This window comes from Symphodus melops (genome assembly GCF_947650265.1).
Source record: "Symphodus melops genome assembly, chromosome: 5".
NCBI classification, from domain to species: Eukaryota; Metazoa; Chordata; class Actinopteri; order Labriformes; family Labridae; genus Symphodus; species Symphodus melops.
Window position 1 is genome coordinate 27,467,321 of NC_136695.1, and position 25,483 is coordinate 27,492,803.

Sequence of the window (25,483 nt, forward strand, 5' to 3'; positions counted from 1 at the left end):
TTTCAAAAGGAGGATCCACAGCAGCTGCGTCAGTTCGGCTCTGTAATCAATACTGAGGCTTTTTAGAGACCGAAGAAAAAGCCGAGTCAGCATCGGCGGGCTGGTGACACAAAGGATGTGCAGGGCGATCAATGCCAGACAAAAGCCATCAGGCAGAGTAGGAGTGTTGAGAAACGTGTACTTCAGGGACGAGCTAAAAGCTAAACGCAACTTTCAAGAAGGGCGTCCATGTTTGATGTGCGGCAATCCTTCCAGTGTTCTTGTGCTGGGTTAATGATTTTACTTCAGGGCATAAAGACAGGACAGCGGGTGGAGTCAGGCGGGGCGGGGCACATGGACACTTTACACACAAGCCTCTGCCATTAAAGGCGGGGTCGGTAACTAACATGATTTGGAAAGTAGCATTCCCTCAGTACTCCTTCTGCGCCCACCTCCCTCCCCCCTCTGTGCTCCCTCTAAAGCCACGCCCCCTCACTCACATACACGAGCGCCCTGTTTGGAGAAGCTGGATAAATGACGAGCTCATTCTTCGCCTGCTCGTCAATTAGCCTGGCATTAGTTGGAGTTGGCATCGTAATTACGGCGAGCGCCATCATAATGCCTCTTTAGAAACCCAAAACAGGGTGGCGTCATTGAGACCACGTCCTTGTGTTACAGTCTACGCTTAAATGCAACCATGTTCTATGGGAAACTAATAACATAACAGCTTTGCACAATAGCAGAACTGCCCGGTAATTATGAGCCTTGAAGTACCTGATCTGCCTGATCCAGTTTGGACTGACTGCTTGTCTATATCTACCTCCAGTCATCTATTCCCATCATCCACCACCCAGTGTTCCTCCTGCCTCATCTGTGACTCAGTCAACTCTTTTCCACTGCGCCCGATGAGTCATGGTTTTTTTACTCTTCTTACACCTCTCTGCCGTGCTCTCGCCTCACGCTCGCTACTCGCCTCCCTCAGTTTTCCTCCGTCGTTGTTATTACAGTCAGAGACGCGGACGGACTTCAGAGCTCAGAGACCTTTCTCAGCCGGCTTCTCTGCAGAGTCAGGGATTCAGCAGCTCCTCCTCCCCCCCCCCGCACACACACACACTCTCTCTCTCTCTCTCTCTCTCTCTCTCTCTCTCTCTCTCTCTCTCTCTCTCTCTCTCTCTCTCTCTCTCTCTCTCTCTCTCTCTCTCTCTCTCTCTCTCTCTCTCTCTCTCTCTCTCTCTCTCTCTCTCTCTCTCTCTCTCTCTCTCTCTCTCTCTCTCTCTCTCCTCTCTCTCTCTCTCTCTCTCTCTCTCTCTCTCTCTCTCTCTCTCTCTCTCTCTCTCTCTCTCTCTCTCTCTCTCTCTCTCTCTCTCTCTCTCAGTTTGTTCTTCGGTCTACTGATGAAACAGCAGCAACAAGTGAGGTCGAAGTCAGATATCTGTTAAAAATTAAAGAGGCATCAAACATGACTTAGACCACATTCAAGGCAGCGATGAGGTTAGGCTGTTACAGAGAGAGTGCTGCTATAAGTAACATGAGCCACACGTTTACTCTTTGGATGCAGGATTTCTAATAAATGATAAACAGCATCATTAACGTGATGAAGTTTATCATGTGTGTCCACAAAGCTTCATTAAGTGAGCATTTTGTCAACATTAGTTTTTTTTTTATTTATTGCCCCTTTGAAAAGCTTTAAAACTGGCCACACACTTCACAATGTGCCCGATTTGCCCCCCACAATGATCGGGGGGGGGGTCGTTGCCTGATTCCAGGCTTTTTGTATCCTCACGTGTGTGACGTCACTATGACGATTGTACGGCTCCTGATCGAGTCGGATTTGATACAGGAAATCAAAATGTCCCCTCGTGTCAAACAAAACACAGGATCGCTGCGGGGAGAGACGCTCGACTGCAGGAATCAAACTGACCTTTTCTTTCTTTAATTTAATACAACCATAAGAAGTTCTAACTGATGCTTTCACACATCCAGGTACGAGAGTGCTGACTCAGCACTTTGAACACTTTTCCAACACCAGCCTTACATAAGTAACGAGTTATATTCACACTCCTTCTTCTCCCGAACAAAAACGAGAACAAAAGAAGTTCTGAAGTACGACGAGTTCTGTCGACTCAGCGCTGCAACAACACGGAGAACAAACAAATAAATAAAAAGGGACCGATACATAGGAGGTCGAAGCAAACGAGAAGAAGGAAGTGTCAAATCCATGTGAGCGATCCAATATCGATTCACTTTCAATAAGCTGAAGAAAAGTGCAGCAGACTGCAGCCTCTGCCAGGACTTCAGCCTGCTACATAAAACCTCGTCTATTTGTTTATTTGTCTAACAGCGTCCCATCAAAGGGTCTTTATTTGTTTGATCATCATGAAAGACACTTGTATTCGATGTGTTTGTAAGTGGGAGCGCAGGGCACGGGCTGACGGAGAGGAGATAAAGGAGCCATAAAAAGTGAACGGCCGAGGACAGAAAGTACCACGCCACACTAACAAAAGCCTGGCTGTTGTCGCCGCGGTAACATCGAGACATTCCCGTGAACCCACGCTGATGCATTCGACGCCATGGTCACGCGGCTCGCCTGCAGAAACACATCCGAAAACACTCGGTTACAGGTGGACGAGCGCGAGGATATAAAACTGATCATCAGAAATGTTGTGTGAAATAAATCAAAGAAAGTAAATCAGCTAAAGTTCTTCATCGGACTATTTGGATCAGATTTAAGGGAGTGCGTGTCAGCGTAGGCGTCACACAGATTCAAATTCAACAGGTGCTGACTTTCATCCCGAGTGTGTGCTGACGCGGCGTCACGCTCACACGTCTGTGAACATCTGCTCAGCGACGCAGCATCAAATCACAGCGGCTCAATCGTCAGAACGTTTTCACAGAGTCACTGCGTGGTGACGTCATCGTTAACGCGTCACGAGTCGTATCGCCGTGAATCGTCCGGGGGAGGATGCGAGTACGAGACACAATCCTGCGGTGGTTTGATTTTTACCTTGAGCAGGCTACAGAGGTCAGAGGTCAACACCACAGCTCATCATTAAAAAAAGGCCTTCAAAGTCCTGATCATGTCATATAGACGGCGAGCAGACCAGTGTGAATAAAGGTAAACAAGAAAGCCCCTGTGCGGATTAGTGGCTACCATTAAGCGTGCTGCTGCCAGTGCGTGATTTGTGTTGTGGATGGCTGAGCTTTTGTCTGACAGGAGGGCTTACGTAACAGGAGCTGCTGACAACACGTGGGTGCTGAGCTGCGAGCCGGGAGAACGGCCTGGATCGCTGAGGGAGACGGAGAGGTCACCACAGCCGACCGCGTCAGCCCTCGGCGGACCGGCAGGGTCAATTTACTGCTGGACACAAGTTTGCTTCGCTTGCCTTTAGATCCTTTAATGAGGAGATGTTTTCTTTTATATATATATATATATATATATATATATATATATATATATATAACATTTAGAAGATGTTTCCTGTAACCACAGCAGAAGAAAGAACGCAGCCGAGCATTCTTCTCGTGTCGACCGGCGAGCAGCTGATCTGGAGGAGTTTAAAGGCACCGGAAGAGAAAAGACTACAAACACAGCGTTCACTTTCTGCAGATGTAGAAAAGAAATAAAAAAAGGAGGATGAAGGCAGCAATCAGAGAGAAAAAGAAATGTGTATACAAGCCCCTGGCCAAATGGTGAAACAGCTATGTAACCAAGCACTAATACACAAACAAGACTTTTTTAGAACAGCCAGTCTGGTTCCAGACTTCTGAATCACTGTGCACGTCGCCTGATGATCGCCTCCATAACAGCCACATTAACTACAGAGCTATGCTTAACAGCTTCTATTAACCTGTTAATGGCCATCGACTTCATTTAGTACGTCAGTCCCTCGGTTGGGATGTGAAATCTGTACATTCTTGTAGTTCCACATTTTAAATCAAACTTTAGTCAAAAATCACAAAACTAAGTTTAACATTCATTGTGTGTGTGTGTATATATATATATATATATATATATATATATATATATATATATATATATATATAGCCAAATTAGGACTGTCAGCATTCACTAGTTACTTGAATGCACATTTTGCATACAAGCAGTGTCTTGTATGCAAAATGTTTGGGAGTGCAAAATCCTGCAGGTCGCAGAGAGTCCGCCTGAGGTTTGCTCCAGGAACACTGGAAGTCACTCACACACACACACACACACCCACACCCACACACACACACACACGCATGCACGCACGCACACAACTAGCAAAAAAAGTTGTTTTTACAGCAGAAATAATCACGTTTAAAGCCGAGTACAGGTCTGATCACTTTCTGTCATCACTAGTAAACACTGGAGATGGTAAATGGACTTGAGCTCATGTTGCTGCAACACCAAAGTACGAAGGACGTCAGATATAAAGAGAATCAGTCCATGTTGAAACCCCCTGTGTGTGTGTGTGTGTGTGTGTGTGTGTTTTATCTCGTGCAGCCACGCTATCACTCTTCAATTGTAATTTTGTTATCTTTGTTGTTTTTTTCCAAACTGCTTCTCTTGTACAAAAGGTGCTGAAAGACAACGGCTTGTTGTTGTCGTTTTTTTTTTTTTTTTAATCTCAGTTGTTATAAAATCCAAACAGGATTCAATAGTACGGGAACAGTGTGTTTTACCAGCCTGTGATGAGACAATTACTGACTGCTCAAAGCCAAACCAAGATAAGGAACATCAGGACAATAAAATGCCTGACACACACACACACACGGGGGGGGCAGGCGAGAGGGATCGGGCCGTCTGCCTCCTGCGTGCAAACCATGCCGCTGCTTGAAATGCCGCGTCATGCACTGTGTAGGTCAGTCAATACAGCAATGACCTACATAATGTGAACAGGAAGGACTCTATTTTCAGGAAGTTGCACCGAAGCTGCAATAACCTCATGTACATAAAAAAGAGAGAAATCCATATTTACAGAGAAAATGATCATAAATATTTTAACTTCAAAAGAGCTGAGTCGACACTTTTACCGACTGACCCATTAAACTTTAAAGGTTGATGTCCAGATAACTACATGCTAAACGCTCCTCTGTATAAGCAGCTGGAGATGCTAAGTCCTCCTGTATTGGATGATGAGCGGGGAGAGGCGTGACGGGTCGTAAGGTCATGAGCTGAAATAAAGGCAACGCGAGGCTGCAGATTCAGGTGACGATTCTCCTCAAAGGCTCTTTGTCATCTTCACTTTAACCGTTCACTGTCGAGGCTCAAAAGATGCAAACAAAGCAGAAGACACCTGTGTCTCCCAGATAGAGGACGGTTCACTCAGCAGTGTGCTAAATGCAGCGGCTCGTCTTTATATGTTCCTGCTAAATGCTTCTGATGTCTCGCTCTGACCTCGGGGTTTGAATTTCATCCATTCCAGTTGTGATTTAAAAATGTGTTTTTTTGTAAATGGGACATGGACTCGGGCTTCTCTAGTCTTCTGACTACTCAAAGCTTTTTCACACCTCAGGTCACACTGACACATTCACACACTGGTTTCTATGTAAAGTGACCGTCGGACCATTTACGCACATTCATCATCGCTGCTGGAGGCGAGGTCGCGGGATCAACTTGGCGAATCCCCGACCTTCTGATTGAGAGACGACGACTCTGCCAACGGAGCCACAACCGGCCCGTCTACCTGCTCCTTTTCAGACTCTTACTTTGAATATCTTTGTCCTTATTTTTATCTTTTATTCATTGATTGATTGAGATTTCAGACGGTGAACTGAGATCATGGACTGTGCGTGTTCAGGTTACACGCCTGGTGTGAAACATCAGCTGTGTAGTTCGAAAAACAAAGGCTGAGGTGAAATAAAAACGCGTCTCAACACCGAACCTGAACTGACACTTAACAACGACCTCCGCCTGAGAAAACATCTCACAATCAGAAACTTTCCCCCAAACTGACTCTTTCTTTCCTCTCCTTTAAAGGTCACGACGTGATGAATGACCACATCTACAAATGTTCTATTTCGGTTCAGTCACATAAACCTTTCCTGTGATCTCAGCCAACGTCAAACGCCCTCTCAGCCGCGCAAAACAATATGAGTCACGAGGTTAAGAACAGAAAGTAAGTAAAGAGTGGAGGGGCAGAAAACCTTCAAACCTTCAGACAGAACGAGCAGTGAGAGCAGTGAGAGCCAAACCAGTAAGAGTAAATACACAGTCTATTGTAGACTGGGACTGTGGCATGAAGATCACTGGTCACACAGTGGTACAAACACGAGGACAACATGAAGCCTGTGTGGACGCAGTAGAAGCCTGAAAAACAAACCATGAAGACATTACTGTTACATTTCAGAGCAGAGCCGTCGTATCTTTTTCTCAGCACCGATTTGCAGATTTGAAAAGACTTAAATTTATAAATGTACATTTTAGCGGCGCTGCGTTCCAGCCGACTCGCTGGAACTTTCTCTCCCTTCTGTTGTTCAAACTCTTAATCACTCTCCCTCGACTCTTCCTGTGATTCTCTTTTCTTTACATGTCTGGAAGCAGCGGATACACTCGAGCATAAATCCTGCGCTCCAATCAAGTGTCTGGGTGTACAATCCAAGCTGCAGCCAGAAGCTGGCAGCAGCGGCGGCTGCCTTTCAACTGTGACACGTACGTGGGTCGTTGCCAACGACGACGTTGATCTCGTACGATACAATATGATTCAGTCCGATCGGAAGCAAAGAGCTGCAAACATTCAGCTGCCTCCGCAAAACATGCACAGAGCAGCAGCATGCGGGTCAAGGGTCGCAAGCAGAGCAGCGCCACCAGGTGGTAATTTACGAGATGATCTCACAAGAACCGCAGTCCAAACCAGACTAACCAAGACCAGGACACCCGGAGGGCCGAGACAAGACCGAGACCACTGAGACTGTAACATCGGGAAGGTTGTAACCGGGGAGGGTAAACCTGTCAATGCCGGTCCTGATTTAAAATCCAGAGTCCGCCCAGTCTGAAACCCAGACAAGACGGGTAAAGACGCAAGAAGTCTGAGCCGAGACCTGGACCTTCAAAGACCGGTGCAAACTCTACAATTTGATTCATTCGATAATTAAGATCCTGAGATTCGTACTTGTACTTCTGTGAGGAGAGAGATCGGGATGACCAAACAGCGTTAGGATCAGGACTTGGATCTAAAACCGGAGAAACAGGTACTGTAGCCTCGGTACATGAGGCGCCTGCTCTACCAACTCTGCTAAACCATAGATACCCAGGTTAGATACCCATGTTAAGCACTAACAGATGCAGATCTCGATGGGTTAAATCTCTGCATGATTGATGCTCTTCAGTCTCCGTCAGTCTTGTGTTGACAGGTTGAATACATGCTGTGAATGTCTGCACGAGGCGGAGGTTCCCCTCCTTCAAACCGCAGACATGATTAAGACTTTGTCCGAGATTAAAGAGCAAAACACTTCCTTGTTAATTCACTCTCCCCGTGCAGTGAAAGGTCTGGGTTTTTTTTTTTTTTTTAATGCTGCAGAAATCAGGGCTGGGCTCTCTGCGAAAACAATCAATCACAGAGAACACCTCACAGCCGTGGAAAAACCAGAGGCGGAAGACAAACAGAGGTGTGGTGACTGAGATGGCTGTCGTTCAGCCGTCTTTATCTGAGGACTGCTGTAATCTGGTTACTGACTGAGCCCAGTCAGCCTACACTCACTCGTTACGTAACACCAGAGCTGCAGCTGGGAAGGAAGGCTGAGCGCTGCCTGGCTGGGGGAGACATGGAGGAAGAACATAGCCTTCACCCTGAGCTCATAAAGTTTCATGAAGCAAAAAGAAGGAGACGGCTGCAGGTACGCTGAGCGGAACATGTCGACGCTTTATGAAGCTTCGATCTCTGTCGACTGAAAAAGCTCTGCACAACAACATGCACAGCCATGCATATCCATGCCAATACTCCGCTCTGTATAACCAAGCATCCCTCTATAGGCCTGGGTGATGCTCTCCTCGCTGATGATGTTGTTGTATCTGTGTGCTGAGCAGAGCAGCCCTCTCAAACGCACCTATTGTGCCACAGTGGGATCGCTGTGCAGAAAATACCTCAGCAAATTTGGTCATTTTCTGCAACATCAGTTGTCTTCAAGGGCAACTGGGTGCATCCTGTGAGCAGTGTGGGCACAGTCGTTTTCAAAGGGCTTGCATAATGCTACAGGATATGATAAGCATTTCAGTGTAAAGCGCCTCGGGCTTAAACAAGGCCACTGCAGCACAGCGAATCAATGCTCTTACTGCTTTATCTCAAAGTCACAAATCAACAGATAAAGCACAGGCTTACATGATAAAACATACCATCGGGATCTCCATATCTTTAACTTTCAGTTTCACAACGCAGTGACTTGGAGGAGTATACTGACATTCACCATCAGCTCCTCTGTGGACACGACACGTGTGGGGCTGCAAGCCGAACTGCTGCTTACACTAGCCACTGCCTTTGATATCCTGCTGCTTTTAGTGACACAACTTCCCATCTTTGGATCAATAAAGTACATTTATCTACATAGAAGAAAAGAGGCAAAAACCTAGAGTGTCTTCGACCTTTCTAACGGTCAAAAGGGGCCGAGGGCTGAGCTGCCTCGGCCTGTTTGACTGATCTTAGCTTGTTTTGTCGTTACCATTCTTCTGGGTTTTTTTGTGTTGAGTTTCATATAAGAGGTTTCCTTCTCGTAAAAACAAATAAGAATCCAAACAAAACTTTTAAAATAAAAAAAGTTGCTTGAATGACGCTCTGCAAACACAAGCTCTGTGACGAGGGGGCTGCTACACTGACACACGAGCTGACATTAAGTTCACATAATCACATCCCCCCTCTCTTTTTTTACTCCTTTATTGAAGACTTGCATGCAGATCTGTGCAGAAAGAATTGATTGGGTTTAAACTTACTAAAGTACTTTGATAAAAAAAATTTAAAAAAAAGAGCTCCACACTAACTGACGTTTTAATCACACAGGAGAAAGACTGAAGCCGGTCGCTCATAAGAAGCACAAGGAGAAATAAAAATAACACAAAAGTTAAGAGTCCGTCCATTTGGCACTGAAAGCCATTACTTCCTGATCGTTTAGTAAAGTGCAGCCTCACTAATCCTCCCACTCCGAGGAGCAGCTGTGCTCGACCAGTAATGAGGGAGGGGACCGATGTTTTCTGATCCCATTGGTTCACATCTCAGGAATCAATACAGAAAATTAGAGTGTGACCATTTCCCTTGACTAAAAGGAAATATGCCAGTAAGCTGATCATTGGAGTATAATCAATAAAAACCCTCCGAGCTGCAGCGAGACAGAACATCCACAGAGCTCCTGTTGACATGTGAATTATTGGATGTAGCGGACCGTTTCGAGTCCATTAGCTAAAAAATGCTGCTTCATGTGAATCCAGGAAAATGTTTTTGTTTGTAGTGGAGCTGCAGTGGACTGGGTGGCTTCTCCCCAAATAAGGGCGTTCGTTATCTTCGACCAGTCAGCGTGCACCGTGTCAAGTGGACGTAATAGTTGTTTTTTTTTTGTTTTTTTTTTAAAAGCAGCGAATGATCAACTTCCCATTAAAATTGGAGAACTTTCCTTTTGTGGAAATGTGAGCGCAGTGTTCAGGATAACATTTTTGTGGTATGAACCATGAAGTGAGCACATTCCCAGTCAGGATGAAGGCTTGACCACCAGCTGTGGGCGTCTGTGTGTGTGTGTGTGTGTGTGTGTGTGTGTGTGCGTGTGTGTGTGTGTGTGTAAGACAACACCGGTGTGAATGCACACACAGCTGATGTCAGAGATTCCACGCCGCGCCCGCCCTCTCAGAGGCCGTGCCACTCGAGCTGGTCTGGTCCAGAAAGCTGTCCAGTCATCACACAAAAATTTGCCAAGTCTAGCTTCCCTTACTGGGCCTCCCCTATCGAGCCTGCTGGCTCAGAAACATCCAAACCTCATCCATGTGAACTCAGCAACCAGCCCTTTTTCTCTCCTCGAGGGCCGAAGGCAGAATAAGGTGAGGTAAACAAATCTACTTACAGACTGTGAACAGGAGCACGTAGAGCTCAACAAAGGTCACAGCAACTTCGACTGAGCTGCTGCTGCAACACAATCCAGTTCATTGAAACCCAGAAACAACAACAGGAGGCATTTATACGTCTTTGCTTTTAAACCAGAGCAATAACAACTTATCTCATCTACAGCACCGATACACACAGAGTCACAGCAACCTCCTGTTTCACAAAGTCTTAAAAACATGCTGCTGGTGGAGACAGTTTAAACAGACACTCTGCAGCTTGAAGCTCAAAAACAACATCAGGAACAAAAGGGTGACTGCCGGGTGTCTTCAGCGAAGACCATGTGTGACATCAGCTCAGGTGACAAGGCGTAAACGCCACTCAGGAAACGAGACATCAGACGTAACACGACGTAATCCTGGCCACTCCGATTTCTCTTTACACGATATCCTCTAAGGACGTCGTCTTGTGCTTGTTCTTGATGATTTCCTGACACGATATATGAACCAAACAACCAATAACCAATAACTGCAGGGAAAAGACGATTTATCAGCTGTGAAAGCGACCAGAGCATGTTTGCAGATAAATCCTGCCAGCTGAAGTGAGCAGTCATAACTTCTGCATGAGCACGAGTGTTTGTCAGTGTTTGAGAGCTGATGTCATGGCGCCGCGCCGCATGAAATCAGAGATCTCCGAGTTCATCGAGTTCTCCGAAGGACTGCACGGAAAGACAACACCTGCGACTCTGAACACACGGAAGGACTTAACGTCTGAGGACTGGAGTTTCTCCCGTCACCAAGGAGTTTATTTTGTTGTGTGCATACAGACAAGACAACACCCATGTTACCTATACTTCATCCTTCAAAACAGGATGTGTCTCATTGGAGAACAGCTGGTGTTAAGTGTTGTTTTTTAGTTATTTTTTTTGGACAGGACAGTTAAAAAGAGAAGAGGAGAGATGGGTGAGACATGCAGCCGAGGACCGAGGCCGGACCCCGAACCCAACAGCCGCTGGAAGGAGGACCACAGCCCCTTGCACCGCTAGGCCATCGGCGCTCTAACAGCTGGTGTTTTAAATGCCATTATCTCTCTTTAGCAGCGTTTGCCACCGCCATTCAGCTGGAGTGGCGACCCGCCACCCCAACACGACCTCTCACCCCTCCAAAAGAAAAGGCTCGAAACACTTTTTGTTTTTGGAATTTACATAATTTATGTGCGGTCTCTTTTATTTTGGCGTAACGTCAGCGTCCTTTGTGCGCTTTGGCTGTCCTGAGCCCAGCCTCTTCATCTTTGACACAATCGTACTCACTCACACACACACACACACACACACACACACACACCGTTTGTTTCAGACACAGCGCCATGGGAGCTCAGTTTTTGGCCGAGGCCTCTCATCAGGAGAAGTTTCCATACTGTGTTGGCTTCTTTTAGAGATGTTTCTCTGAACACTAGCGACACCAAATCCGCTCTTGTTCACTCACAGACTGTTATTTGTAACGGACACACGTGAGTAAAGCGCGCTTCTCTTAAAGTGTAAAAACAGTCGGGATGGTTACTCGAAGCTGTTTTACACCGCGACACATTCACACACTGATGCGAGAGTAACGACTGTAATCCTGATGACACGTAGCTGCAGGAGCAGGGGATCGAACCGAGAGAAGACGACCCATACAACCAACTGATCCACATCCTTTTAACCCCTCGACGCCTGTTGTCGTGAATTTGCATCCAAACACTTCCGCTCCAAATGCAGACAAAATAGCGTCCGTATTCCTCCTCTGCAGGTCAATGCACTTTCAATACAGACCTAGGAACCTTTTGCAAGCATGAGTTTGCAATAGGACAGGTCAGAGGCAGAACAAGAGCTGTTTGATGTGTTATTTTCAAATAAACGTTCTCAACATAATTTAGCATCTACTTGAAAGCAGAAACACGTTCAGGCAAATTCAGGCATCAAGGGGTTAATAAAAACAACACTGTCGTCTTTATTTAGTTTAAGGAGCCAAACGTTTGTCCAGAATAACACCATATCCATAATGTCCAACACCTCTCTGTCGTGATGGTTAATAAGGGAGTGTATTAAAGCCGGCCTGGGAGGGAGCCAGTCTGTGCCCGGGGCACGCCGCTGCAGTCCGGCCCTGTAATCACCAGCCAAGGAGTGCTAATTAACAGCCACATGAAACAGGCTGCTGTGGAGAGGGCTATAGGGGACAATAAGTGGCATTCCCTCACTCCGCACAGAGAGCACATTACATGGCGCACGGCGTGACTGAGCTGTACACCTGAAACAGCACAAAATGTAATAATGAGGAGATTTGATTCTCGCTGCAGCCGGCGAGGGGAAGTGGACGCTAATCTGCCATCGCTGCTTTTCTGTGTGAGAGGTGCACAAACGGGGACCCAAAAGGAGACGTCGTGCAACAGCGCTAAGTGTTGTTTACGCAGCAGCACAGAGGCAGAGAGATCATTTGTGGACTTTGTAAAGACTGTGCATTAGTTTTCAGTTATTGCTGAAAGCTGCCAACCTGTACTCCAGACTCTGTGGGTGAGAAGTCCTCGTTCAGCCCTGACGGCCTTTCATTGATTTCTTTATTTTAACCTTTGTGAAGAAACACGAGCGTGTGTGCATCCATCTGAACACTTCCCAGCCCACGTCGATTAACAAAGAGGGAGGAAAGGCAACAGTGCTTTCTATATGTGTGACTCAACGTGATTAAAATAATCAAAATGTGTTACAAAAGGACGCAGCTCTGAAATGACTCCCCCCGCGATATCAACAAGTGTTTACTCTCACCTTAAACCCACCTGAAACGTGACGGAGGGAAATCGTTATCACGTTGCATTCAGGGTCCGGAATAAAAACCCGTCAAGCACAAACAGCGAGTAGATTTTTCATTTCAGAGAGCGATCGGCCACAGGATGTTTTACCCAACAGACATGTATACAAGCTGTGCTAACACGTCTGGGTACTACTGCCTTTAAAACAAATGAAGATCAGCATATATAGTTTTAATGATTCGTCAATTTCCTGATTTGATAAAATTATCTGTGACTCGATTCAACAGAACATGACTCATTAACTCAAATAAATGAGCTGCATCAGATGTGTAAGCCACACAAACACAGTGTGTTATTTCTGCTGGGAAACGATATGCGTGGTCGCTGAATGTTTTCAGTACTGCCTGCTACCTCGGCCGGTGAGTCAAAACTTTTTTAATTTTGGACCCTGCGTGGTTGCAGGGTACGACATGTCAGAAAAAAAATACTTAAAAAATGTCGCTGACAGTTTTTGAGATCCGAACGAGACGACGTGGTGACTTGTTGTTTTCTCTAAAGATATTCAGTCTGCTGTCAAAGAGGAAACAGAAAAAGGTGAATTTTGACCCTTTTTTTTCACGCCAGTCTAAAAAAGTCACATCAACACTTTGTCCAATAGATGACAGCTCACAGAAGAGAGAACACCAGCTCTACACAAGACTTCACTTCAGATTTAGAAAGACTTTTTGATGTCATCACAGTACATGCAATGCCCTCCTGAGAAAATAACTACAAGCATGGACATCGTGTATCAAATGCATCCATGTTTTTTTTTAATAAAATGCTGTTATGCAACTACAATTATAAACGCTGGGGGAAATAGCAAATACTTGCACAGACGCAAAAATCGACAAACGTAACCTTTCACAGAGAGATCAAAAGTGCACACGCCTCCTAAATAACATCTCCGGGTTTTAATGATGCCAAAGATCTCTTCTGTTTTATGAATAAATAAATATTTCTCTCATCATTACATAACTCACATTCAGACGGCTTGATGACTACTGCTCTCATTTGCATATTTCCCCTTAGGGAATAAAAGACATTTACTGACCCGGGCTCGAACCTTTTGGTTTTGACTTGATTTACTCAACTGCTGCAATAAAAAATACTGCGCTAAACGAGTAATTAGCTTCACAAAGGCAAAAAAAAGCTTAACTTAGAGAAACACATTGCCACTAAAAAGGAAGTAGCATGTAATGAAAGGGGGGGTAATTCAAATGTTGACGATCTCCTGAAGCTAAATCAACCTGAATGTGAAGCCAGCCAAGCCCTGCTCCATCTAAAGCCAGTGGCTAAACAAGCGCCAGGCGGCAGACACTAATGCTCATGTGAATCCCCACGTGCTGCAGGCCAGGCCCGGTACACAGCAGGGCGGCTTCACGTCACTCCCTGTGTGATGTCATCATGGGTGACAGGCTCCTCATCAAGGCCGTGCGTGGGATTACTCCTGCTGTCCTGGATCAACTGATGATTTGTAGTCCTCAGGAGGAAGCTGCACACTTCGGTCAGCAGGTTGGAGCGAGGCAACCCGGAGCTCATCATTCAGCTGCTTTATTACAAACACAAGTCCAGCTCAGCTAGCTGCTGCTGCTGCTGCTCACTTTGATGAATGCAAGTACAAGATGAGACACAAATAAGCTCTGAATTAACTTGATCACAAAGTCAGGTCATATCAGATGAGATTTACCAGTACACACGTCAACCACTTGAGACACTTAACAAATACAACAATTCATTCATTTTCAATGTATTTCTCAATCCAACAAAATCCCAAAGAGGAAAATCCCTCTGCAGGTTGGGAGTGTGCTGAAACATGAGGGTTGAATATGTGACAAACACAGCACTGCAGAGGGGAGGACTAGTAATGCAACAAAATAGGGTTGTAGTTCAGATTTTAAAAATAGAAAATTGGTTAAAAAAAAAAAAGAGCATAAAGCTGAAAGCTGAAAACTAGCACAGAGAATCAAGCAGCAGAGATGTGACCAGCACTGCTCGCAGGAGTGAAATTTAATAATCCACCTGTGTGTGCTCCAGTAACACAGTCAGTTTAAAGTCCTTTCAAATGAGCATGTTGAAGCAGGTGGCCTCCTCATTGGCTCAGTGCTGCCAGAATCAAACTCACTGCAGGGTTAGCGTGCACGTTTACTGCAAGCTACCGCACGCTAGCAGAAGCTACCTACGCGCCGATATTTGTCACCTGCCTGTCCAACACAAAGCAGACCAAACTCCGTGTTCACCCTCGTTTGGGGACGAGCTTGACCCGCTTACATATCTTCTCTTCTTTGCCACTACGTCCGCGTCCGTCTGGTTCCTGTGGCGTCCAATCCCTGATATGTGTCCTCACCTGCGCGCTGTCATTGGCTGTAGGGAAGCACAGCAGCTCCCCGCCTACACAGCAGAACATCAAAACCCAAAACAGAAGACAGAGGCACGCGTGTACGGACAGGCTCGTGAGTGATGATTGAGCAGGATTACTACTGAAGGAGGTTACGGACTCGTCCTTTAAAACACGTTCACTAAAAGTACAGACAGCTCATAAAAAGCAGAGTTTCTGTCTTGTTAAGTGCGGTGAATATCATTTCCAAACCCTGTACTGGAGGGAAAGCTCTCATTAGCGTAGCCTCCCCTGTGAAGGGAACATCTCATGTGGTAAGGGATTAAAGCTGCCACAAGGCTTTCTTACCTCACATAACTATTCCCCTTTATCCGTTACAGAGGAGCCTACCAAGAGCAGTTCTGTCCACAGCTTGATGTTTAGGACAGAAGTTGTAGCTGCTGGCACTACCTGCAGCCTCACACAAACAGCCTGCAGCACTTCATGGCTGCTGTGTCACAAGACTGGCAGGCAACCAGCCACGCTGGGGAGGGTGGGGCTCTGCTGACTTTTATAAGTCTCTGTCTGGACACGGAGGCTTCAGGAGACAGGCCACCTATTGATCCTTGTCTCACTGTGGCCGCCTCGGGGACGCAGGTAGAGTTTTTTCGTATCGCGTGTGTTCTGGTCTTTCTAAACCGTGCTACTTCCCTCTGGATCAATAAAGTATCTCTGATCTATCTATCCATCGCTGGACTTAGAGCACAGATGAATCGCTGTCTGAATATGAGATCTGTGATATGATGGGGGGGAGGGGGGGGGGGGGGTATCCTGTGAAATTGTGCAGAACGTGAAAAGCCATGCGTTTGTCCTACTAACCTGAAGAAGCACTCGACTACTTACTTATTAATCAGACCGTGTTTGAGAGATCCCTATGGGAAAACCTCAGGCAGCCAAACGGGCCGGGCCCTGACACTGACACTGGATCCCTGATGAACTCACACACAAACACACGCACACTCACTGTGCAGCTGCTTTGGGTGGGGTGAGGGGGGGGGGGGAGCCCAGCAAGAACATTAACATTTTCTTAGCCTCTGTCTGCATCGCTGAAGCAGCATGCATGCTAACCCTGTGAAACACTATATTCAGTCAAAACAGCAGCGAGGTCCACGTTAAGCCGCTGTAAACCCAAATCCACAAAAGCCTTCTAACTATGTAATCTGAGGCTTCATGTACATTATTTTAAAAGCACAGGCGATGAGTTTCAGTCCAATATAAAACACTGTCATTAAACTTTCTGAAGACTTTCCTGATGTTGAATTGTTCGTGGTTCAGCCTGGATATCTATTACAGTGATAATTAATTAATTCCTATTTGACCATTAACACCCAGCAGCAGGAAGTCTGAACCATTGTTGCCACATTTTGGCAGCAAATGTAAGCCTCTTTTAGGACTTTAGTTTCATCATAAACAGCTCTAGCAATCATTAATAGCTTTGAGAACAAATATGTCAGCTAACGTCGCGTGTGTTTGATAAACTGGGTCGCACAGCATCGTGCATTTCAACTTCCTGTGACCAGCTGGAACTCACATTTTCACATGTTCCTACTTCGACCCTTCTGATGTCTTGATATTCTACATTGGGCTTCACGACACAACGCTGACAGCACCACAGCGTGTGAAAAGTGCTGGAAGCCGCAGTCTTCACTCTGAAACCCAAAAAAAGTCACCCAACACTTGTCTGTTCTGAAGGTGCGTTTCAGGTACGCTGCTCGTCCTGCGACCTTTAACCTCCTGCAGCAGGGAGCGAGTTTCTTCAAATCTTTTTCAAAGCAGATTGAAGGTGTTGGAGGAAAGTGCTTCAGGTCGATTCGACTGCAGACTTTGTGCTCTGCGACTCAGGACATGTTGATAAATATCCTGTCTCACGTCTGTAACTGTCGTGCTGCTGACTGTCTTGGACACTCGTGCAAATGAGATTGTTGTTCTGAATGGAGGTTGTACTGGTGAAATGCATTTTAAATCAACATAAATAAACACTATGTGCAGGTTGGAGTCAATCAATCAAAATGTGATCTGCCACACCCTGAAGGCATTCGGAGGATCTTGTTCTCCACTCTTTTGTTGATACTGTGATTCTGTCAAACTACACATAGCATTGAAATAAAGACTGAAAAAACAGACTGTTGCTTTCACAGCTTGTTTAAAGCTTTTCCAGTCCGCAGGTCACACCGACACAGTGAGACCATCAGAAGTAACTGATCCCATTCATACACCGCCGACGAAGCAGCGGGAGCAACTCGGAGTTACTTGTTTTGCCGAAGGACACATCAGAAACGTGGCTGCAGGAGCTGGGAATCGAACACCCGATTGATTTCATCAATCTGAGCCACAGCCGCCCCGCGTGTTGCATCAGAACAGCCTCTTCTCGCCTCCTCAGGAACAAGGAAGACTTCAGAGACAGTCCTCCTTAAATTCTCTAGAAACGTTCAGGAGTGCACGAATGAACGCGGTCACACAATCTGAACTTATGACATGCACTGTTAAAAACATGAACGTGGTTAATTCCCGCTCTACCCTCTATTGCACAATCGTATGACTTTGCTCTGTGTCACTGCTGAAACACGGTGTCATTAATCCCATTAGCAGCTGGTCCAGCAACTTTCGAGAAGGTTTGGCATTGCAAGTGTCAACGCATCACTTATCGCATAAGATGCAAGTGAAAACACTTTGGCGTTGTCATCACCCGTGCCATCTCCTCTGTATCATTTTCAAACAAGGCTGCAGTGAAATGCTTACCGCAGCCTCTTTGAATACAGTCGGAGATCCCTTTGGGACAAGCTGCAGATTGCAAGCCGCACATTTTCATGTGGATAAACAAAAATCAAACGGTTCAAAGAAAATCCAATTGCAATATCTCTGGGAAATAACAGCTTTAAAAATACTCCGGCCTTGTTCTGTGCCACTGCAGGCGGGTTGTTGTGAGTTGATTTATTTCCTGACTGATAGTTCACAAACAACGTCTTATCTTGTAAGTGCTTACAAAGTGGTTAAACTGTTTTTGTGCTGTTGAAGGTTAAATAAAAAAACACGCCCATTTCTCACCATGTGTGTCCTTCATCGCGCTGCAGGTTTTGCAAGCTAAATTGCATTGAAGAAAGTGGATGCTACACCCTATTTGAAATACATGCCTGAGGTGCTCCACGTGCAGCTGAATGCATCAATATGTTCCTTGAGGTGTTGAGGCCGTTCATAATGAAGCAACCTTCACACAGTCTCTGCATCAGGGAAGTAAAACCTCAGTGTCATCTTTGAGCTCGGTGGATCCCCACAGTGAAAGGTAACTTTAATTAATGTATAATCCAGAGATGTAACATATTAAACATAGGGAACAACACCTGCACTGTGACAGGTGGAACAGACAAACCAGCATGTTATTTTGGTCAGCACTCAGTTCGCACTATGAATCTTTTAATATGGATATTTTAACAATCAGAGATTTTACTTACTGTGGCCGTCCTAACACATTAAATTAGCTATAAGGGCTTTATAAAGCATATATGATATAAATGTATATTTAGTTAATATACAATATACATAGAGGAAAAGTAAACTTCTAATTCAAATACTTGAATTTCAGTATGAAAGTTTTTAAATATTCAAATAAAAAGGTGTGTGTCATATTGATAGGAGCCTAAATTTAAATATACTGACGTGATGACTGACTTTCGTTTTATTTTTTTATGTCTTTATTATTTCATGGACGGTCCTCTTTATTTAACTGTACTGTGGAAAAAGGGAGCAGCTTTCATTTCCAGTTGCAGTCCCCGACCAGTTTGTCATACTGGGCAACCTGAAATGACATCTGCAAATATCTTCTTGTTATTACAACGTGATTAAACTTGTGATTTGAAACCCAAACTGTCGTGCAGTTGAGCGTGACATCTCAAACATTACTGTCAATACAAACCGGGAAAGTTGGGTTGTTTTAGGAAATACACAGCGTCTTTAAGTTCCTACATTCAGATTAAAACAACATAAACAGTCAGAGTAGGTCAAGAAACACAATGTAGAGCCTTCCGTCCACACATATAGCCATGTTGACTGTGTGTCCAAGCCAACTAAAGAGACCACAAACACTGAACAACCTGAATAATTCAAGGGGAGGTGTAAGGCAACACTCTCTCATAGTGGTGATACTGGAAATGATGACAAATAAGCCCCCAGTCCGAGCGCGAGGACGGCTGAACTTACAGGACCAGCAGCAGCCTCACAAAGTAAAGGAAGCAGCAAACTACCTCAACACCATCAAGTTTCCCTCCTGAGGTGATCTCAATGCAAGCAGCCGTGATGGTTAGGAAATAATGGAGAATGAGTGTAAACGTGTAACTCCTTTAAACATCACACACACACACACACACACACCTGAAAACACAAACTGGATCCCAGATCATCAGGCTCGTGACTGCCAGCTCTCTCTCTCCCTGTCTTACCTTAAAATAAACTAGCTTCACAATTTGATTTTATTTCATTCTAAATAAAAAATCAAAATAAAATCTGATAAAATGGCCAACGCAGAACTCAAATACCATTCAGAAAATAAACTTTCGTATGCAGTATTTACTATGCACAGCTCTTTAATGTGATCCTCAGCAATTCACTATCATTCCTTCAGACATTCACTCAACTACACATTCATGCAGGTTGATGCATGTATTGATCGCATGTGTTTAATGTAGAGTCTGAGGCGTCTGATATAAGTGCTTGGACTAAATATCGAGGAACAATACACATGCTTACATAAACGCATTTGAGGCGCATGGGGACGTTTTTACACTCAACCCTGCAACTTTACATCCACATGATGTGCTATTTTTTTCTCCACGTCCTCCAAAAGCTTCAGTGCATGTGCATGATTGCTTTTTTAAACAAATCAGTTTGTGCTCGTTTGTAAATAAGTGAAGCGAAGCGTGACGTTTGGTTAGCAAGTGGCTACTTCAACCCTGGGCTAATCAGAAGCTAACGTTAGCTTCTCCCTTCACTTGCTTACCTTTGGACGGCCTCGCGGATGTTTCTTCCTTCGTCCCATGTGGTTTTCCAGCAAGTTCCAACTTGTGAGTGTGACGTACGTTCCCAGGACCAACACTTCCTAACTTTTTAGCATCTCCATAGGTGGAATTAGGAGTAAAATCCCAAACCGGACCACCAGCGACAAAGTAATTTCTCCACCACTTACAACAACAACGTCAACCGAAGAGTTAACCCCGCCCCTTCTTAGGAGAGACAACCAATCAGAGCGAGGATTCGGATTAATTGACGTTTCGAACCACCAATGGTCAACCTAGGGGTCTTTGACTGATGCTCCCCGATAGAGTAAACATCAAATGGGATCCACAGAGTACAAGGCATGCGATGGCCAATTGGCTGCAGGAACATGAGAGGCAAAGGGGGTTTAGTCCGGCCAGCCTATGAGTGTGTCACTGCATCCAGAGTGACAGGTGCTTTAGGAGTGGACAAAACAGCCGGGGCGGCATCATTGCCTGGATGAGGTCATCTAGGATGATGTAAACCCTACGTCATAAGCGGAGCTAAATAAAACACACACACAGGTCACCCATTGAACTTTAAAAAGAAAAAGTTTAATATTTACCCAAGTAATAAAACCAAAACACTGCAGCACAATAAGATGTACGTTACATCGAGCAAACTGAAACAACAAGTAAGGGAATCATGAAGTGTCAAAATGTACGGACTACAAGTTGCTGACTGAAGTAAAAAAAAACTGTTTATATCTGTTGAATTATAAAACAGCAAAAACACCTCTGTTAGAACAGTTTATCAATTTGTTTTGAGACGTTCCTTTCCAAATATCTGAGATAATGGATAGCACAAATAGTGTACAAAAAAACAAAAAACTAAACAGGAAGTAGATTCTTATGAGAGGATGACAGAAGACTCCTCTGGCCACTGATATCTGTCCGACTCAACGCCGCCTCCTGTCTGGACTTCTGCTGCGTCTCCGTCCACCGGTCCTGTAAAAATAAAAACAAATGTAATGATTACAGTTAGCGACATTTCTAGAACAAAAACACTAATCAAATTACTTATCTTGATAAATTTAAATACAGATAACTACTTATTACTAAATGTTTCTAACACAGCCCGCTTACCTCCTCTTGTTCTTGGGGGGGCCTCTGACGAATCCCCAGTCAACACTAATAGGTTGTCCCATCAGGTCTTGACCGTTGAGCCCTTCCATGGCTGCCTGGGCTTCTTTGTACGTCTCATACTCCACCAGTGCATAACCCTGACAACAGTAATCAGGACATGATATGAGACTGTGCACTCTTAGAAACATTCACAATCTGGAAAAAATGTAACCGAAGGGTGATCATTTTCACTGGCACGTCCAGATTTTAATCTTAATAATCTGGACGATTAGGAATCCTCAGTTCTACATTAAAAAAAAAAAAAAGGTGTTTTAACATGAGGGCGACTGTAGCGTAGTGGTCAGTTTTCACACCCCATGTACGACGCTCCAGACGTGTCTGGGTTTGAATCTGACCGCTGGCTGCTTCCTCGCGTCTTTCCTTCGTCTCTCTCCCCTATTTCTGAATATACTCACTATCCTATCTGGACAATAAAAGCCCACAAATGAATAAAAAAAGAAAGGCGTTCTATTTATGTTTCATTAATGCAGGGTGTCTACAAAATAACAGTAGGGGTGATAAATAATTGGGATCCTACTATCGACCACAAATGCTACGATTTTGATATCTGGGCAAATTAAAAAGCTGAACAGCACACCAGACAAGGCTGTTTAGATACAACTATCAGTATTTGTCAAAACCTCCCTCAAAACAAACTTACTACTAAAGCAAAGCCAACAATGCACTCACAATCATTCTAACTACATTTTCAATCTTCAGACAATAAAATAAAAAAAGACATTATCTTATTGTCACAGGGGAGGAAACGGTTCCTATCCAATGATGCTTTGTTCTTACTTTAAACTCTGCTGCCCCCTTGTGGCTTAAGGTAAAGGTGACTGCTACAATGTTGTTTGGAAAGGATGAAAACAAAGAAATAAAAAGCTCATTTGTTCATAACATATTTAACGCTGCTTTATTGGGTCCATCAGTCTCTTTTCCTGATTAAATGTGTTCAACATGTTTCCTTTCTCAGTCACGGAATAATCATGTTAAACACGATCTGTTTGAGCGGGCTCAAATGTTTGCACTCGTTCAGTCTCCGCTCCATTACGACAGCAGTTTTCACTTTTATCAATGTGTGTGAGTCCACATAAGTTTATCACATTCACCATTTAAAGCCCAATATCACAAATGATCCACAAAAGAGGAGAATAACTCTTTAACATTGTCTCATTTAAATCTCAACCTGGGTTCATTCCCCCTTCAGACAAAGTGATATCTCTAATCTCTCGTCCGGAACCTTCCTGTGGTTGTTTAACAATAACAATATTTGTTGTGGTAAATGTAGAAGAGGCTGTTTCCTGTACGTGCTGTTAATCATCTTGTCTGACACGAACATCAAAGCAGGTTTAAAAAAATACCAACAAAGAAACAATTAATGTTGTCCCTGGTGTTTGTTTTACGAACAGTCAAAAGGAGCTTTGGGAAACAAGTTCTGCGATTCAGGAGAACCAAAGCAGGCGTCCGTTTTCTGGTTGAGTAAATATTCTTCTTCAAACTACCCATAGAAAAATAGAAACGTAAAAATACTCATGTGATGGAATTCGGATTTGACCTTTCGAATGACGTTTAGGTTAGAGCAATATTTAATGTGTTTAAAATATATTGATATACACTGCCAGGGACTTTTTTTCTCTAAAACAAGGTCTCATTTTTAAATATATCTCACAACAAAAACAGATGTAAGGTGTCATGACAGGTCTTTTTCTTTACTTGTATTGCACTGCATCTATTTCCTCACTGTAGTGAGCTGCATGTTTGTTCTTGCAGTGGTAAAGCTGCATTATTTGGCTCTGCTGCACGAAGAACTTGTTTAAACATTTTTTTTTGACAGAAACTATTTCATATCCATTTGAAGGATTTTTAGCAGCACCTCGAATCAGCCAAACGTGCACACAGGTTTATATCAACGTGACCATCTATTGGATTCAATTAAGAAAATACTGTACTCTTACATCTGATAGGGTAGTACAAGAAAAATGAATTAGTAAGCTTTGGATTGAGAGAAAAGCCAAGATGTGGTGTACTAAACTGTTTCACCTGTACATCTCTTTCACAGGTGAAACTACACAGACATGATCCATGCCTATTATTCTCACCTTGAGGTAACCTGTTCTGCGGTCCAGGTTGAGATGCAGGTTCTTGATTTCTCCAAACTCTGAAAACTTGTCATGGATGTCTTCCTCTGTGGCCTCTTCGTGTACACCAGTCACAAACAGGATCCAGCCCTCTACAGCTGAAACAAGATTTAATAAGTGAGATCAGGGGTTAGATAATAAACCAAGCTGCACATTTAGCCATACAGACGAATACACCAAGTACAGCTAGGAATACTAAGGCTCTCATTGCATAACAAAAGATCTAACTTGTCTTTGTGTAAAAAAAAAACATATTGCATCTTCAGCTTGTAACACGATACATGTGAAAAACAGACTTAAGTTTCTGGGATCACGTCATAATTTATCAACAACTAAATGACATACGAAATGCAAAACTTACATCTCTGCGGGCCTGGCTCGTCCCCGTCCTGTTCAACAGTGTCATAGTCCTCTTTGATTCTGGACCTTGCACCTTCCTCTGCAGTGAGCAACACACACAATACAATGAATACAAATCACTATTATTCAACTAAATCAATGTATTAAATAGAGTTAAATGTAGTTAAGTCCTAACAGAGTGGTAACTCACCTGAGCCAAAGCCTCTTCCCTTCCTCTTCTTGGCTTTCTCCTTTAACTTGTGGATGCTTTCTGTGGAGGAAAAGTAATAAAATAAAATTTAACTTGTGGACATGCAAATATCTTCAGCCATACTGACAAAGTGAGTTTCTGAGTGTATTCTAGATATCGGGGAAGATTGGCTTGATATCTTCAAAAGCAAGCTTAAAACGCACTTATTCACTTTAGCATTTTAAATACGGTAGTCAGGCACTTTGGAACCGTATTTGGAGATAAAAATGTGTTTACCTAGTGACCAGCTGAAGGTGACGCTGATGTTTTCATTTATTTAGTTTTACTAAGGTGACTGCTGTTTTATGCTTTTTTAATTTTACGTCTTGTTTTGCTGGAAAGCACTTTAAGCCGCACACTTGTATGAAAGGTGCTATACAAGTAAAGCACATTATTATTACTTATTTGGCTCAGATATGACCTACAACTAAAGCTATAGCTGGCCAGGAGCTACACTAATAGACACGGGTATCTATGGGAATACAGAACCTTAAAACGTTTTGATTTAAGGGGGATACAGAAGCTTGAAAGTTTTGGTTTATTTAGCAGTTAGCAGAAAGTTGCAGCAGCATGCTAAAAGTGAACTAAATGAAATGTATATGTAAACGTAAATTCTTCTTAGATGGTAGGAAACACAAAACACGAACTCTGAGTGATAAAAATAATCAACCACTCCGTAACTATCTAACAAATCCAGTTTGAATGAATAAGCAGCGTGTTGTTAGCTTCTCATTAGCTTGTCTCGGGCCTACTCGAACGCAGGAGGCGTTTGTTGCGTTTCTCGGGTTTTCTTTGTTTTAAATAAACGTTAGGCCTCAACTTCGACACACATCATTCACAAGCTGCTGTTACGGAGAATCTGCTACCGACACCTTTTGAAAAATAATGTTACCATCACCATCCTCGTCCATAGGAAAGTCCTCGCCTCCCGCTTCATGTAGGTCTAGCACGTCCGCCATGATGTCTGAGTCTGAACGTGAGATGCGTAAGCCGGAAGAGCAAACCGTTTGGCGGATGTTGCCAAAATACGTAAAGTTTACGTTCAATCATATTTGTTTTCGCCCGCTCTTTTTTTAAGCTTCACCAATAAATCAATTTATCAATCTTTACTACAAAAAACGACAATTTGATTCCCTCTTACACGTTTTTAGGTATCTATTTATTTTTCTTTCTTTGTGTATGTTTTACTGTTTGTACTTTTTGCATTTGTGAAGCACCTTGTAACTAATTGTTTTAAAAGTGCTATATAAATAAAGACTTACGTACTCACTTAGGTTTGAGTATCCTAACCCGTTTTCCCCCTGAATGTTTTTCTACCAAATTTTAGTCTACAGGCTAACTCTCTTTTGTTTTGTTTTTTTGTATTTGTAAGTTTATTTAGTTCATCCACCAAACAGTAGTTTACACATGAAATCTGAAATCTTGAATGAAAA

General features: G+C 43.9%; 2 protein-coding genes across 6 annotated transcripts in view; both read right to left on the reverse strand.

Moving 5' to 3' along the window:
• The window catches only part of otud7b (OTU deubiquitinase 7B), a 39,592-nt gene extending 18,809 nt beyond the window's left edge, over positions 1 to 20,783 (reverse strand). For all 4 annotated transcript variants that reach the window (XM_079345065.1, XM_079345064.1, XM_079345063.1 and 1 more), the window contains exon 1: positions 20,162 to 20,783. The gene's annotated coding sequence lies outside the window, so the exon portion shown is untranslated. The remainder of the gene's footprint in view (positions 1 to 20,161) is intronic.
• A 149-nt stretch (positions 20,784 to 20,932) lies between these two features.
• Positions 20,933 to 25,064, reverse strand: rbm8a (RNA binding motif protein 8A). 2 transcript variants are annotated; one of them, XM_079345067.1, is made up of 6 exons: positions 24,949 to 25,064; positions 24,012 to 24,071; positions 23,823 to 23,900; positions 23,423 to 23,559; positions 21,282 to 21,418; positions 20,933 to 21,143 (listed from the first exon to the last, which is right to left on the reverse strand). In XM_079345067.1, the coding sequence occupies exons 1-6, from the start codon at positions 25,007 to 25,009 to the stop codon at positions 21,095 to 21,097; spliced, it is 522 nt and encodes a 173-aa protein (XP_079201193.1). In that variant the 5' UTR covers positions 25,010 to 25,064; the 3' UTR covers positions 20,933 to 21,094. The 2 variants fall into 2 exon arrangements, with proteins under 2 accessions (XP_079201193.1, XP_079201192.1); XM_079345066.1 differs by having other exon boundaries at positions 24,943 to 25,063.
• Between the last annotated feature and the right edge of the window lie 419 nt (positions 25,065 to 25,483).